Source organism: Myotis nattereri (assembly GCF_964212035.1).
Source record: "Myotis nattereri genome assembly, chromosome: 3".
NCBI lineage: Eukaryota > Metazoa > Chordata > Mammalia > Chiroptera > Vespertilionidae > Myotis > Myotis nattereri.
In genome coordinates this window covers 32,830,769-32,846,798 of record NC_138077.1, presented here as the reverse complement: position 1 = coordinate 32,846,798, position 16,030 = coordinate 32,830,769, and the positions used below count along the sequence as shown (strand labels likewise).

Here is a 16,030-nt window from a genome sequence, read left to right as displayed (position 1 = left end):
GAGCAGATTAAAAAAAAGAATCAGGCTCCACTCCTCAGCCTCACAAGAGAATCCAGCTCAGAGAGGAAGCAGAGAAACGATGAGGAAAGAGGGCTGAATTTTATTCTTGCTCAGAATTCATCAGATTGTTTGTGGGTAGTAGCCATAGCCAAGAGAATTTTTTTTGGTCTAGACGCCCCTTGTAATCCCTTCATATCTCAAGTCCTTGGCACTCAAGGTTACTCAGCATGACCCAGACTGCAGGATGTCTTGCCTCTCAGCACTCTGGGGTGTGCTCAGAGGCTGGGTGTACTGTTAACATGATCCCAGGAGGCAGTTCTCATAAGCAGAAAAATGTTATGGTCTTTCTTCACCACACTCCAATATTTTTAAAGTACTTAGTCTTAGTAAGAGTCTGAAACTGTATTAAGAGCTCATGACAGCCCTCTGAAATACAGGCTATTAATTACCACCATTTTATACGTATGTGAAGAAACTGAAGCTTTGGGAGACTATCTTACTCAAAGGCACACAGCTCACAAGTGGCAGAGCTGGAACTAAATGCAAGGTTCCCACTAGTAAGCTATTTTGCTTCTAAGCAGGGCACATTTGTGATGCTGATCTCTGACCCAGTTAAATTCAGAAGTCAACTTAGCTAAATGAGAGAAAGACATACAAAAGTTTCAATTCAACAAAATTGAAGGTTATATATGTACCAGAAACAAACCATGTCATCACTTACATCTGCTGTTTAAAGGATTCTTTGGAATGATATGTATTTTACCAACATGGCTTCTGATGTCATCCAAATGACTCTATGATCAGTTCCCAAGAAAGTAAAAAGGCAGAGAAAATAATATGGGTTCACAGAGTTAAGTACTACATATGGTAGAAACTAATCAAAATCCTGCCCTCAGTCTTCTGGTAAACATTCATTTCAAAAGGAAATGCAAAGAATTTTTTCACATGTCACTTGCCCTTTAACATATAAATGAAAAATATTAAGCTTCAAGTATGATTTAATGAATTAAAACTTGTTAAATTGACATGACAAAAATGTCTCATCTTGAATTTATAATATAGTAACATCTTTAAAACATTCCAGACTGAAACATAAATATAAGGAAAAGGACAAAAAGATAGGATGAGTGATGTAACTTGATAAAGACAACTATACACTCCACTCATTAGCAACAATTTGGGCCACTACAGTTTCCTCTTTGTTGAACTGAAGATTTTCCTGTGCACTATTAAAGTCAGCACTTCTCTCATACGGGGTCTTACAGAACAAGAGTTATTCATGGTTTAAATCTCCGGCTCGGCCTCTCAGAGGGGAATGCCCAGGTCAGAAGCCACAGGTCAAAGAGCAGCACACACCTTCCCCAAACAGCTTCTGTCTCCAAGCCTGTCCTTTCCCATCCACAGGTGGGCAGCTGCTCCAGGGCCTGCAGCCACTCAGAGGCCTCCACAGCTGAGGACGCATGGGTCTGGCAGCCACATTTAAAATAGAAGTGAGGGTGTTAAATGCCCAGTTTCTCACCGAAAAGAATGTCTCTTGCATTTGGCTCCAGGGGTCTACATTATCTTTTTAAAAAGGAAAAGTTATTTGGGCTTGTTTGGACTATTTTCACTTTTCAGACTGTACTTGGCAGAAAGAGGAGTGAATTCCACTGACTTGAGCTCACTTTTAAGTTTTTCCATGTTTTTTTTTTTTTTGATAGGTTTGCCATGCTTAGGAGACCTCTGCAGCTGCAGACAGGTGAAAACACACAGGATTTATCATCACCAAAGACCTGAGACATGAAGCACTCATTAAAATCCACCTAGAAACTGTACATTTTCAAATGCAGAGCGCAAGCACACACTCCAGGAGGAAACAGAACCCTGCCCCCTCCACACCCTCTCTTCCCAAAGCCCCTGTCTGAGCCTGCAGGGGGGATATGCATCCGCGCTAGAAAGGGTGCCCATGAGAGGAGGCCCTTATGTAGTGTGAAAGCCCCGCTGAGTAACTTACTTTAAGCAGAAAAGCACCAGTGTTCTCTCTTACAGAGAGCCAAGACCGAAAGATTCCAAAACAAAATCTGCCTTGACTCCCAACATTCCAGACCTTATTAACAGTAGGCTCGTCCTTTCGAACAAAGGAAACACTGTCAGCCCTGCACAGGTGGATGCAGCCACCCCCGCCCAGAGCCCGCACATCCAACCGAGGGCAGCCTTCAAGAACTACAACTGTCCACCATCTCAGACCTTACTACAGTCATTCTTATCAGCAGAATACATAAACTTCCCTGCTAATTCTCAGTGAACAGCTACTGGGGGCAGATTCTGGCTTCTGAGAAATGATAGAAACATATAGAGACAGGAAAACGTGTCAGAGGGACCTTCTGGGAAGGGATTGGAATACAAAAACCTGATAATAAGAACTACAGCTCGGGTCAGAAGGCAATTTGTGATCTCTGAAGGAGAAAAGCTCAAGAGTAATGCTTTTGTCACCGGCTTTCAGTGTTACAATCAGAAATTATGACTCTATCTGGTGGAATTTCATCTGAAGTGTAACTGAATCTTAGGATTCTCAACAATTCCAAAGGTCAGATGCCAAAAGTATGCTGTATCCTCATTTCTACTATATTTGGAATTCTTACCATTTTGTCTCAATTTTTCCCACATGTCCCTGTAAGTTCTGAAGGTCTTCACATAAGCTACTATCTATATGCTAGCAACTCAAAAGGGCTCTCTCCCCACCAGTGGATCCTCACAAAGTTTTGATTTTTCACTCTGACTTCACATAATCATTTCTAACATAGCAGATAACTTTCCTCTCCTTTCTGGGGATACATGACAAAGGGACTACAACTCTGGTTGAAAACTGGGGAATTTCAGTTACAAACCCGTATCCCACTCGGTAACTTCCTTAATAATAAATGCTTTGGTTTTTACCAAGGATAAAATGGAAGGAACAAGACTCCCCTCTTAATAAAGGGCAAAAAAACCCTTAGCCTCTGTGATGAAAGGCAATAGGACAATTTTAACTGGGTTTTGGCCACAGAACAGGCAAGGCCCAGCTCTTGCACAACCATCTGCACACAGGACATTTTCCATTCCTGTCCTGAACACCCATGGACTTGGTGCCCAAGCACTGATCCAAAATCAAATCTGGGAAAGGAAAAAGAGAAAAATTCTTGAAGTATTTTCCCCTAACTAGTCCGCATTATTACGCCCTGGGAAGACAGGCAGGCTTCACAGAGGAGGTGCTCTCTGAGCTGGTTCTTGAAAAACTGAGAGTTTGATAGGCAGAGGGACAGAAAGGACAGGCCAAGAAGAGAGAATGAGGCATATTCATGAAATGGGACAAAACTTTGGGCACCGGGCACAGGAGGGGGAGGGGAGGACCTGCCGTACTCTAGGAGGCTAGTGGGTGCCCCAGTAAGCAGTTTAGATTTTATTCCCCAGACAGTGGGACTACCCCATCAAGGAGGGGAATGGCATGTTCAAATCTAATGGAGCTGTGGCCATTCATAATACAGAGGATGGGATTTGGAGGAAAATAATCACACATCTTAAAACATAAAGTCAATTAAGGATCACACTGAGCAAAGGCAATCATAGCTTGAGCTTATAAGAAATGTATGAGAAGACATGAAGACAGGGTCCATGCCGAAGGATGCCCCAGAGGGTATCCAGAGTGCTCTCTCACTCAGCTGTCAGTGTCCCATAACGTGGCACTTGGCCTGAGGTGCCAGATTTCTGCCCAGTCACAATCCCTCCCAGAGAGCCTGAATGAAGCTTTCAGAAGAAGTGGTCCAGGTTTGGCTTTCAAAATGCAAGATAGCTGTAAGCAGAAGGAAGCCACATCTGATTTACAGGGGAAGGAGTTGCAGGGGAAGGGCAGAGGGAGGGTAGAGAGATACCTGTTTTGAGAAGGGGATTGCTGGGATGAGAGTTGACCCTAAGATTACAGGAGGAAGACAGTAAGAATGTTCAAGTAACAAGGGTGACCATTATACTGAAGTGTTAAGAACTAAGAGAGGCTATTTTTAATATTTAATAACAGAAATTAAAATACCCATTTTACAGGTGAAGGGAATACTAAAAGCAAGTAGCATGTGACAAAGCCGGATGTTTGATGCCAAAGCCCCAACTGTTCTCCACCCACATCAGACCATTAACTCCAGGTAGTTATGAAACGGGAATCATCCATTTCTCTGGGGGCACTGTGGGAGTCTGTCCTGCCCAGGCTGTTTTCCTGAAGGTAATTGTAAATGAAAGGAGGGGGTGGCTGCAGAACTCTATCCTTCAGCAATTTGTTCTAGAAGAGGAAATGGTACAATAATTACGTGTTCAAACAGAAGGCCTATTCTGGAAAACAAAGCAATTAAGATGAAAGATTCATTCCACAAATATTTACTGAGTACTTGCTATCCACCAGGCATAGTCCCAGGATGTAGGTAGAGAATGGTTAGTTAAGCTAAGTTCCTATATTACATCAGGAACAACGTCATGAACCACACCTCTGTAACCATCTTTAATATCAGATATAGTTCGCCCTAGCTGGTTTGGCTCAGTGGATAGAACGTTGGCCTGTGGACCAAAGGGTCCCAGATTTGATTCTGGTCAAGGGCACATGCCTGGGTTGTGGGCTTGGTACAACATGCAGGAGGCAGCCAATCAATGATTCCCTCTCATCATTGATGTTTCTATCTCTCTCTTCCTCTCCCTTCCTCTCTAAAAATCAATAAAAATATATTTAAAAAAATATCAGACATAGTTCTCTTGGCTGACCATCACTCCCAATGGAGATTTGTTTTAAAAAAAACATGAAGCCAGATTAGGCGAAGAGATTCTGATTCTGGGAGGTGTGAACTGAGGTTTAGGAATCTGTATAAATATATATATATTTCCCCCCCCCCGCCCCACAGGACCAAGTACAAATTTAAAATTTGTCCCTTTTTTGTTAACATTTGTCTTTTGTAAGTGGTAAAAGGGTAATTAACTCATTTAGATTTCCTCAAAAGCTAGGGAATTCTGAAGTAAAAAGTTTGGCCTCCTCTGGAAATGTGGACATCTTAACCCATGTAGAATTTAGAAAATACCATAACATGGTTAAGTGTATATCTTATTCTTGTGTAAACCACATACGAATGGAAACAGATCAATCACTCTAGTATTAACTGCAGTTTAATATTAATCAGATGGTGTCATACACTTGAGAATTACGTAAAAGACTTGTTTCCTGGGTATAGTAGTCAGCTGAAATAAATGCAAGCACAAAAATGGTCTTGGATAGAATGTTCCCAATTATAAGAAAGCAGAAAAAGTCTTTGGGGATTACTATGGCCAACACTACATTCTGAAACATGAGCAACATAATGGCCTACATAAGAGGTGATTTGTTTACCTTCTCCATCTGATATGTTTCCCTCTTTGCTTTGACAACCAGGAGGCTCAGAACCTCCTACATGGCCTACCTAAGCAATTCTATAGGATTCTTTTATGTACAAACTTACTGTCTTCATCTTATTTGTCCTCAGTTTCCTCAGATATTTATTTAATGGACTGCTTTTTAGAGTAGTTTTAGGTTCACAGTAAAATTGAGCAGAAGGTATAGAGTGTGCCCATCCATATATGCACTGTCTCCACATTCATAGAGCCTGTCCCACCTATCAATATCTCACACAAAGTGGTACACTTGTTACAACTGATGAGCCTACATTGATACATCACCATCACCCAAAGTCCATAGTTTACATTAGGGTATATGGAGCTCTTGGTGTTATACATTATATGGGTTTTGACAAATGTATAATGACACGCATTCACCATTATAGTATACAGAGTCCTTTTGCTGCCCTAAAAATCCTCAGTGCTCTACCTTGTCATTCTTCCTTTCTTCCTAACTCCTAGAAACTATGAATCTGTTTACTGTCTCCATAGTTTTTTTAAATATTATTCTCAATTGTAGTTGATATACAGTATTATATTAGTTTCTGGTGTATAAAATAGTGATTAGACATTTATATAACTTATTAAATAATCACCCCAGTAAGTCTAGTACCCATCTAACACCATACATGGTAATTACAAATATTATTGACTGTATTCCCTATGCTGTACTTTACATGCCTGTGACTGTTTTTATTGATGTAGAAGCAACCAAAGTATCCATTCATAGGTGAATGGATAAAGAAGATTTGATACATATACAGAATGGAATATTATTCAGCCCTTCGAAAGAATGAAACCTTGCCATTTGAATGGACCTAGAGGATATTATGCTAAGTGAAATAAGCCAGACAGAGAAAAACAAATACCGTATTTCACTTACTATATGTGGAATCTAAAAAACTGTCTTCATAATTTTGCATATCATATAGTTGGAATCATACAGTACATAGACTTCTCAATTTGGCTTCTTTTACTTAGTAATATGCATTTAAGATGCCTCCATGTCTTTTCATGGCTTGACAGTTCATTTCTTTTTAGCGCTAAGTAATATTCCATTGTCTGGATGTATCACATCTTACTTATCCATTCACTTACTAGAGGACATCTTGGTCTTCCAAGTTTTAGCAATTATGAATAAAGCTGCTATAAACATCTGTGTGCAGATTTCTGTCAGGACATACGTTTTCAATGCATTTGGGTAACTGGATACTTATTTTTTATCCAACATGTAAACCTCTCAGGTCCTTAATGAAATAAGCCTCTATATGTATCTATGTCATCTTCCTTAAATCTCTTTTGGTGTAAGACAGAACAAAAGTTATTATAGAATAAATCAACTAATCAAGGTAGATCAAACCTCATAAGCTCTCTGAAGATAGCTTATACATTCTTTCTTTCCTGTGGACTGAAATTCTCCTTAGGAAAACATTTCTAATTTTTTGTGTATGAATTTTAATCTATGTCTAAGGTAAGAAAATAATTTCAAACTTAGAAATGACAGTATTATTTCATGAAAAATTATTCTATATGGCAAATATAGGGCTTTGCCTTAAGATCTATTTAAAGGCCTCTTGAACCTTGGGTCTCTTTTATATACTTATTTGTGTTTTGTTTAATAAATATAATAATTTGTAATACCTTAATCAATACAAAATTAAAAATAAATAAATAAATATAAGAAAAATTTTGGGGAAAAATGCTTAATAATAATTATAAGAATAATTCATAAAACTTGGAGAATTAAAAATAAAGCCAAAATTAAAAGAACCTATAATACATTTCACGCAGAGAAATGACTGTTCACAGTTCACTGTTATCTTACTATTCCTCTTATTTATGCTACAATTCACTCATACAATCAATATGGGGGCCAATGTTGATGCCAACGTCCGGTTTTACCGTATTCCCCTGCTCTGACAGAGTCCAGTCTTCCTTACACAATCAAACATACATAACCTCCATCCTTTTCATTCACACACAGATTCTCACATACACCGTCTTGTTTCTCCCTGATTATGGTCCAATAAAGAAAGGGCATATTTAATGAGTATAATAATCAGTTCTTATCCAGTCTTTTACAGTTATTCATGCCTTTGTTTATATCTGTAAACTCACCTAGCTTATCAAAATGTTACCTTCTTGCCCCAGACAGGAGGCTCAGTTGGTTGGAGCATCATCCCATATACCAAAAAGATTGTAGGTTCAAATCCGGATCAGGGCACATACCTAAGGTTGCGGTTTCAATCCCTGGTCAGGGAGCATATGGGTGGCAATGGATCGATGTTTCTCTCTCACATCAATGTTTCTCTATTTCTTTCTTTCTCTCTCACCCTCTCTCTCTCAAATCAATAAAACATGTCCTTGGGTGAGGATTTAAAAAAGTTACCTTCTTCAAAAAGCCTCTGTTTTTAACTCCTGTGGCATCAAAATAGGTTTTCTCTAAATCTTACCTAAAAACTGAATTTAAAACATATATAAGTTCTTTCCCAAATTAACTGATCTATACCTACAAGATTAATCTGCAAAAAAACATAGGCCCTTTTGAGTGGATGTCTCTCTACAATATGTGGTGACCCTGATTCTTGCATCTCATTCTTAGTCTATGAATAGTTCATTCGGGATGCCAAAGGTAGCGTTACACAATAACTCATACCTGAAACTAAACAGAAATATATTCCTCTTACACAATGATAGATTTCAGTACAGCACAGAATTATACCTGGTTTTATGATGTATAATTATTTTGAGATTTAAACTATCCCTCTGTCTTAGAAATATTGTTTTACTTTGGATCTCTTCCACATCTATCTACTTAGAGTGACACAAATGAAAAAGGCTAATGTAAAGACAATTTCAGATACTTGTTACTGAGATTAAGTAGTACTTGGCACATATAACCAAAAAATAATATTTTCCTATGAAGTGTTAATAAAAGAGAGATGATGCTATATTGTCCTAAAAAAAAAGATCAGAAGTCTACCCAAAGATTCCTAGTAGAAAGACCAACCACCACAATATAATGTTCTTATGTAAAAGATGTTTCTTTTAGGATGACTCCTCGGGGCAAACACTTTTGCACATTACCTTGCAAGTCTGAATCATTCGACTTTGGACTGCTTCTTGCTCGGCGCTCAGTTTTCTTAATTCCCGGCCCACCACCACTGCCGCCACCTCCACCTCCACCGCCTCCACTGCTGTGGCCTTTCCCATAGCCATTGTACACGGTTGTGCAATTGCTTTTGTAGATAGAAGAGGGTGGGCTGTTGAGGCGATTCTGGCGGTCGATCTGGCGGTCTTTCAGTTTTTTGTGTGGAGGCTTGATGTACTGGTCTTCCCGGGTAATGTAGCTTGACATTCCATAGAGTGGTATAATTTCTAAAATGGATGATTATGACAAATGCCAGCTCAGTCTATGTTTCAATAATAAATTATTAAATGGTTAAATAACCTGACTGTTAAGAAGCTTTTTTAATATTACTAAATACAGTATTAAAATATTTTTAAGAAAATAATATATGTTATACATGCTTATAATAGTCCCATTTGTTTCTGATCAATCAAAGATTAATTAATCTTTATAAAAATATTTTTATTGATTTCAGGAAGGAAGGGAGAGGGAAAGAGAGATAGTAACATCAGTGATGAGAGAGAATCATTGATCAGCTGCCTCCTGCATGCCCCACACTGGGGACTGAGCCTGCAAACCAGGCATGTGCACTGACCGGGAATCAAACCATGACCTCCTGGTTCATAGGTTGATGTTCAACCACTGAGCCACACCAGCTGGGCTAGGAATAATTAATCTTTAATTACTACACTGTGTGTTCAGACATGTTCCAGACACTTTTATACTAAAGAAGACAAAATTAGTGTCCAACAAAAAATAAAGCTCCTATTCTGATTGAATTTATAAATTTGATTTTGCCTATCAAAGTATTTTTTCAGCTGTTGCAATATATAAAAAGTTAGAAAAAATAAAATACCCCTTAAATGTGTACTTAGAATCAAGATACTTAGAAATATAGTTACCTTTGTAGACAGAATAGCTTTCTATTGGAAATTATACAGCACCCAGAATAAAAGGAGTAACTTGTGGCATCTAAAATAGCCAACATTTGAATAAAACCTACTAAAATGATGAGATGAGAAATTTCTATTAAAAAGAGTCAAAGCTCACGGAATCAGGGACAATATTCAAGAAGATATTGCAAGGGTGAACATAAGCCATCCCTTCAACTTGGTGTCAAATAGAATATGTTTGGTTGTGGTCTCAAACTCCTATGTTGGAGTAATCAGGAGGCAAGACAAACTGACTAGTAGAATGTTAAGCTGGCTTAAGTATGCATATTTTTAAGTGGCTCTAAAGAAAATGGGAGCCTGCAAAATAATCTCATGATCGGAGCAGAAGGGGGATATATTAAATTTAAATAAATTAAAAGCAATATCCAGATATTATTTAAAATGCAAAACATAGTATAGATTGGGTCCTTATATGTTTATATGAAAAAAGGGCCCTGCATGCAAGACCTAACCCAATACTGTTCTAGGATACCAGGACTGTATGGCCACCCTAGTTAACAACTGATGTTTCCACTTTTCACTTTCTTTCTCTTCACAAGACTTAAGGAAGACCTTTAAAAAGCAAACATTCATGCCCTGGCCCATGTTTCTCAATAGTTAAGAGCATGGGCCTGTGCACCACAGGTTAGAAGGTTTGATTCCCAGTCAAGTGTATGTACCTGGGTTGCAGGTTTGATGTGTCTCTCTCAGTTCGTTCGTTCTCTCTCTCTCTCTCTCTCTCTCTCTCTCTCTCTCTCTCTCTCTCTCTCTCTCCTGCTTTTCCCCAACTTTTTCTGAAAATCAGTGAAAAAAATCTTTGGGTGAGGATTAGAAGGAAAAAATAAACAAAGCAAATATTCACAAGATAACCAATTTGTACCAGAGAATGTAAAAAACAAATACAACACTATTAAAAAAGCAAATGCCCAAATAAATTATGTTCAAATATACAAAAAGGATAATAAATATTTTAAATATCACAATGCTTTAACTTGGGCCCTAATATATTAATCTTTTAAAATATGTCAAACAATTTTTAAGCTCTTATAGTTTGGGAAATTAAATGTTTAAATTTCTTTTAGGTATAAATATTGAGAACTAAGATTAGAATATATTCATATGGATTTTTTTTTATTAATGCAAAGGGATTTTGTTTTACTGTTTTCTTTAAAATCAATAAAGGCACTGTTATTTGCACATTATTACTCTGTGCTAGTTTAATGAAATTAAACCAAAATACCCTATGAAATTAACACACAATATTTATATTGCTTAATTGTAATGATTCAAATTTTGTTGTCTAAAATTGCAAAGTACATCATTTACAACATAATAACTATGTGGCTTCCTACTAACAGACTACTCTTCATCAAGCTATGGGTCCATAGCCAAGGCTTTTCACAGTGCCATTGCGCTCAGACCTAACCAAAAAACTCGACGAACACTCAAATACTTAATGTATAGTGTGTCAAAGCACTGAATAGTTTAAGAAACTGAATCTTTTTCAGTTTTTATCCAAATATTTTCATGGAATTTGCCCACTCATCTGATATTTGGGGTGCTCTGTCACTACTGATAGGAAGTTATTGACACCTCTATGAAATTAAAGTGTTAATTTCATCTTTTGCTATCATCTCTCCATACACTGTCATGGTAGCACCTGATTCTTCTAAATTATACTAAATTTACTTCTAACTACTAAAAAAAAAAAATTACCAAACTAATTCTATCCCTAGGTTTCCCTTGAAATACCTATCTCAAATTTTTCTTTTGTTAATAAAAAAAAGTTACAATGTGAGATGAACATACAGGAGAAAATATATATTTATAACTGATAAGAGAAACTGAGGTAGTAATTTGCTCCAAAACTCTATAGTGTAACAGGTATTTCTCATAAAATTTATCTGAACCAACATAATAAATGTTTGAAGTAATAAAATGCTTATATTTATATTCTGACTCAAGAATATCACTTTGCAAAGGTTAAAGTCTAATTTTTACCCTCATTTAATCTGGATTCTTAGTGTACATACACTCTGATAGAAAAGAGCTTTAGACTAAACTAATACCAAGGCTAAAATTAAAAAGACATAATGTTGGTATCTCTGAGACTCCTTTTCATTTCAAGGTAAGTTTCTGACTAACAACCAGTGAAACTGTGGCTGTGCTAATGGCTATTCTGAAACTAAAACATGGTTCAGGAGGACCCCATCAACAGCGAGGAGATTCTGAGTTCTGCCAATGTTGCAACATAGAGCATCCAGGAAACTCAAAGGTTACTGAGACCTCACAGTCTTCTCTCATTGGAAATGGGACACAAAACCCTTATGAACTTCCCTGCTATGACTAGATTATATAGATGTCTAGGAGCTAATGTGCTGCGGTGGCCCAAGTCACTCGCACATAAAAATATGTTAACAGGGCACCGGAACGTCTGACACATCACTGCCTCTTTTCTAAAATAGCAACTGGCTATCCCAGTCCCTGTTCTTGGTGGGGTGGGATAGTGAGGCAGAATTTAGAAAATGTAAAGAAAGAAAGAGCTGCAACCCATAAAGTAATTTTTGCAAAACAATTCAGGACAAAGGAAGCTAGGAATTTCCCATGCCTTTATACATCAGATAGTCCCTCTTCTGCCATACTTATTATGGATGAAACAAAGGCTGCACTGGCTCTCTTAAGCTACTTACGTGTTGCAGTCAGTTTCAACAGCTGTCAGTGCCAGCAATAACCTACTCACCTTGCTCATATAATGCAGGGGGAAGATGATGCTGCGGAAAGAACTGAGGCGGCATATCTCCAGGTCCGGTCACAGGTGGGTAGTAAGCCGTGTGGGAGTTTTGCATATAATGTGGGTGGTGAGCCAAGTAGGGGGGTAGGTGATGGGTTGGAGACATGGCTGAGGGGTAGCTTGGGGGGTAACACTCAGGAGACTGGGGTGTGACCACCACCCGGCGGACTCCAGTATTGTCTTCAATCACCTAAAGAAAACAGCAAAAAGAGTGTAGTATGTATCGTTAGCTAATATCTTGTGAACATACACAGTAGTTAGTACTTCCCCCTTAATTTTAATTTTCTGCCCTTCATAGGAGGAAAAATTGGTACCCATTAAATTTTGGTTCTATAATCCACCAGTTAAGTGAGTTTTAGAAGTAATAACATTTAACCATTACAATTTATGAAATTTTCATCAACCACCTCATTCTGATTACAGAAGATTTTTTGGAATGATCAAGAGCTTGATGATCAATCTTGTTTGTCTCATAAACAAGACTTCATCCAAGACAAGTGAATTTAATATGTGCTTAAGTTAATTTTAGAAATGACTTTAAATATAACTACCAGGTCAGTGATTTTTCCAGAAAGAAGAGACTTTCTGGGGTATATAGTATGCTTTACAGGGCTGAGCTTTCTGAGAACACTTGAACCCATTCCTACTTTAGCATGCACAGTTCCATCACCATAGAGGCTTTAGTGGGAAAAAAGGAAACATAACTTCAGAAACCATAACAGTGCCAAAAGGTCATTTAATCTGGGACCAAGGATGTAAATGAAATGAGGGGATTCCAACCAATGAAAACCCTGACTAATCCCAAATCAAATCGAACACCTCTGCTTATATCCTGGTGAGGTAATGAGTGTTATGAAGACACAACGAGGCAGGACCTGCTATGAGGAGAGTGAGTGCCAATCAACATTAGATCCATACTTTTTCCAAATGCTTTTAAATTTACACAAGGAAGGTAATTAACTAAAGCCGAACTATACCAATATTTATTGCCTCTGTGGCCAACTTCATGCTACCTGCTCTAAGAGCAAACAATTTTGTTGAGACACAAGATAAGAAACAACTAACATAACAGATACCATAATCAAAAGGGAAAGCTGTGTAATACAGAGAAGAGCATTGAATGACAGAACCAGAAGGGCTTCACTAGCCTCAAAGAACTGATAGGACTGGGAGAGCTGGACAATGGCCCATGAGACAAGGCAGTGGAAGGAGGCAATGAGGGCTTAAGAGTAAACTTGGAAGCCAGGACTAGGCTGCCAAAGAGACCAGCTGGTCTAATAAAGTACTTAAGACATTCAGGGACTCACAGGGTAAGCAGTGCTTTTTTTTTAAAAAAGACCCCAACACTGAAAATTGAACTTGTAATTGAAATACATATCTCATTACACCTCAGGAGGCTGATTATAGGTAAAATAAAATGACTTAATGGTAATCCAAAGCATTCTGATAAAATTTATACTAAGTTTTGTTTTAAAAAAACATTGCCTAATTTAAAATGGCAAGTTTATCCATTTTAGTCTATACTTTAGTGTACAAGATAGGTTTAGTTTGAATTAATAGTAATTAATCTTTATATTAAGAAAACAAAAATCTTTATGTTTATTAATGAATCAATTACCATAACAGTATCAGAATTAACTACTATGTTAAAAGTTCCTTAACAAAGCAATATTATTAACTCCTTTAAATTAAGATTCCGAGTCATATTCCTGCTATAGCTCAAAACATATGTATTCGTTAATAAATGTAACTTTTCTGGACTTTGGCAAGCTAATCACATTAACCTCATTTACGAATGCGTGACTGCCACTTTACAGGTGGATGTGAAATCATGCTTAAACCATGATATTGGAAATTCGAATGCATGTGCTAATAACTATCATCAAAGCACATCTTCTATGAATAGTTTTAGTAGCACACCTTGTATAACTTAGTATAAATATGGATTTTTCTAACCATCTAATATAAACATGCATCATTCTATAGTGTCTTCTGTTTCCCCACTCTGCCTGGCTATTAAGAGAAAAGGAATATTCCAGATAGTCCTCTTTCATGGAGCAATCCTGTGGTAGACACTGGGAGGTCCACAGAAGCAAAGTAGTTGTTTTCTAGACACAATCTTCATTATTTCAGGCTCTGCAAAATGTCAATGGGTAAAATGGTCACACGGACGTGAGCAATGTAGTAAAATAAGAACAGGGTTCTCACTAAATATGAAGAACAACTCTGAGTTTATAAACAAAGGCAGTTATAATGAAAAGAAATTATTTTAATCATTTTATCATATGATTTTTGGCATTAAAGTATTTTTTAAAAAAGTTGAGCAGCCCTAGCTGGTTTGCTCAGTGGATACAGCATCGGCCTGTGGACTGAGATTCCAGGTTCAATTCCAGTCAAGGGCACATGCCTGGGTTTCGGGCTTGATCCCCAGTAGGGAGCATGTAAGAGGCAGCCGATCAATGATTCTCTCTCATCACTGATGTTTCTGATCCTCCCTCTCCTTTCCTCTCTAAAATCAATAAAAATAAATCAATAAAAATAAAAAGTTGGGTAAATAGCACCAACAGAGTTAAAAATATTAGTTAAGGGAAAGGAATAAAAATAAAAGATAAAGAGCTGAAACATCTTTTTATTTTAATATTTTGTAAGAATAAGTATTTCCACTACTTAAAAATATTAATAGGTCTAAAGTATAAATTATCTTTCGCCAAAAAAAGGTTTCCAGTTAGGAAACGAAGTCCTTTTCTTAAACTACAAATTGCCTACATATATGAAAATGGTTTCACAGCCCCATTTTTAATTATTTTAAGTTATTCTGTGGTATTTGTGAAAGACATCTATTTACTAGTACATGTATAATCCAACACTTTCACCCTTACTAATCAAGGCCAACTTTATCACTAAAAATATTTTTCAGAAAATGAAATATTAATTCTGAAATAATCAGAAACAAAACCCCAAAATATATGCTAATTATTTTGCTTATTGTTCTTCCATAATACAAATTACAACATATTTAATTACCAAATTCAATTCTGATCTATGTCTAAGAAAATTATGCCTATGTTCCCCAAAGAATAAAGTCGTCTGAGGAACAATAATAATGCACAAAATAATACTCAACTCAAGAAATAGTGGCAATAGCATTCTTTGTTATTTTTTTTAAAAAAGGTTCATAAAGAAATATATCACTGTAGCAGAATTTAGAAATCAGAATGAGTTCAGTCCAAAAATCTTCAGACAATAAAATGTGCCTTCAGTCTTTTCGAATAACCATGGAAAAGACAGACTCATTTCCTCTTGGGATGAATGAAATTGTGACAATGTCCAGAGGCAGACAAATCACCTGCATTCAATTCAACAACTGTTTCCTGACACATACTATGAGCTAAACACTGGATATTCAAGTGAGGGGGAAAAATCGGTCTTAAACAGTAAGATTTATTTATATAGCCTAAGAATAATATAAAGAGAAAAATTAGACTAAGTCTTAAGTGTTGTTCAGAAATCAAAACAAAGTACTGTCTTTTCTGAAATTAAAAACCAAGTATTTTTCATCTAGACCAGTGGTTGGCAAACCGCAGCTCGCGAGCCACATGCGGCTCTTTGGCCCCTTGAATGTGGCTCTTCCACAAAATACCAACTTCTGCGCACGGCCCACAAAGTTTCAATTGCACTGTACGTGCGCGCCCACACGTGGTATTTTGTGGAAGAGCCACACTCAAGGGGCCAAAGAGCCGCATGTGGCTCGCGAACCGC

The 16,030-nt window shown here is 37.4% G+C and overlaps 1 protein-coding gene across 1 annotated transcript in view; it reads right to left on the bottom strand.

Moving 5' to 3' along the window:
* The window catches only part of FNDC3B (fibronectin type III domain containing 3B), a 332,113-nt gene that overhangs the window by 128,527 nt on the left and 187,556 nt on the right, over positions 1–16,030 (bottom strand). Inside the window, exons 5-6 of the mRNA XM_081085667.1 lie at positions 12,221–12,461; positions 8,506–8,796 (exon numbers count right to left, since the gene is read on the bottom strand). Coding sequence (XP_080941793.1) covers positions 8,506–8,796; positions 12,221–12,461 — 532 coding nt within the window. The remainder of the gene's footprint in view (positions 1–8,505; positions 8,797–12,220; positions 12,462–16,030) is intronic.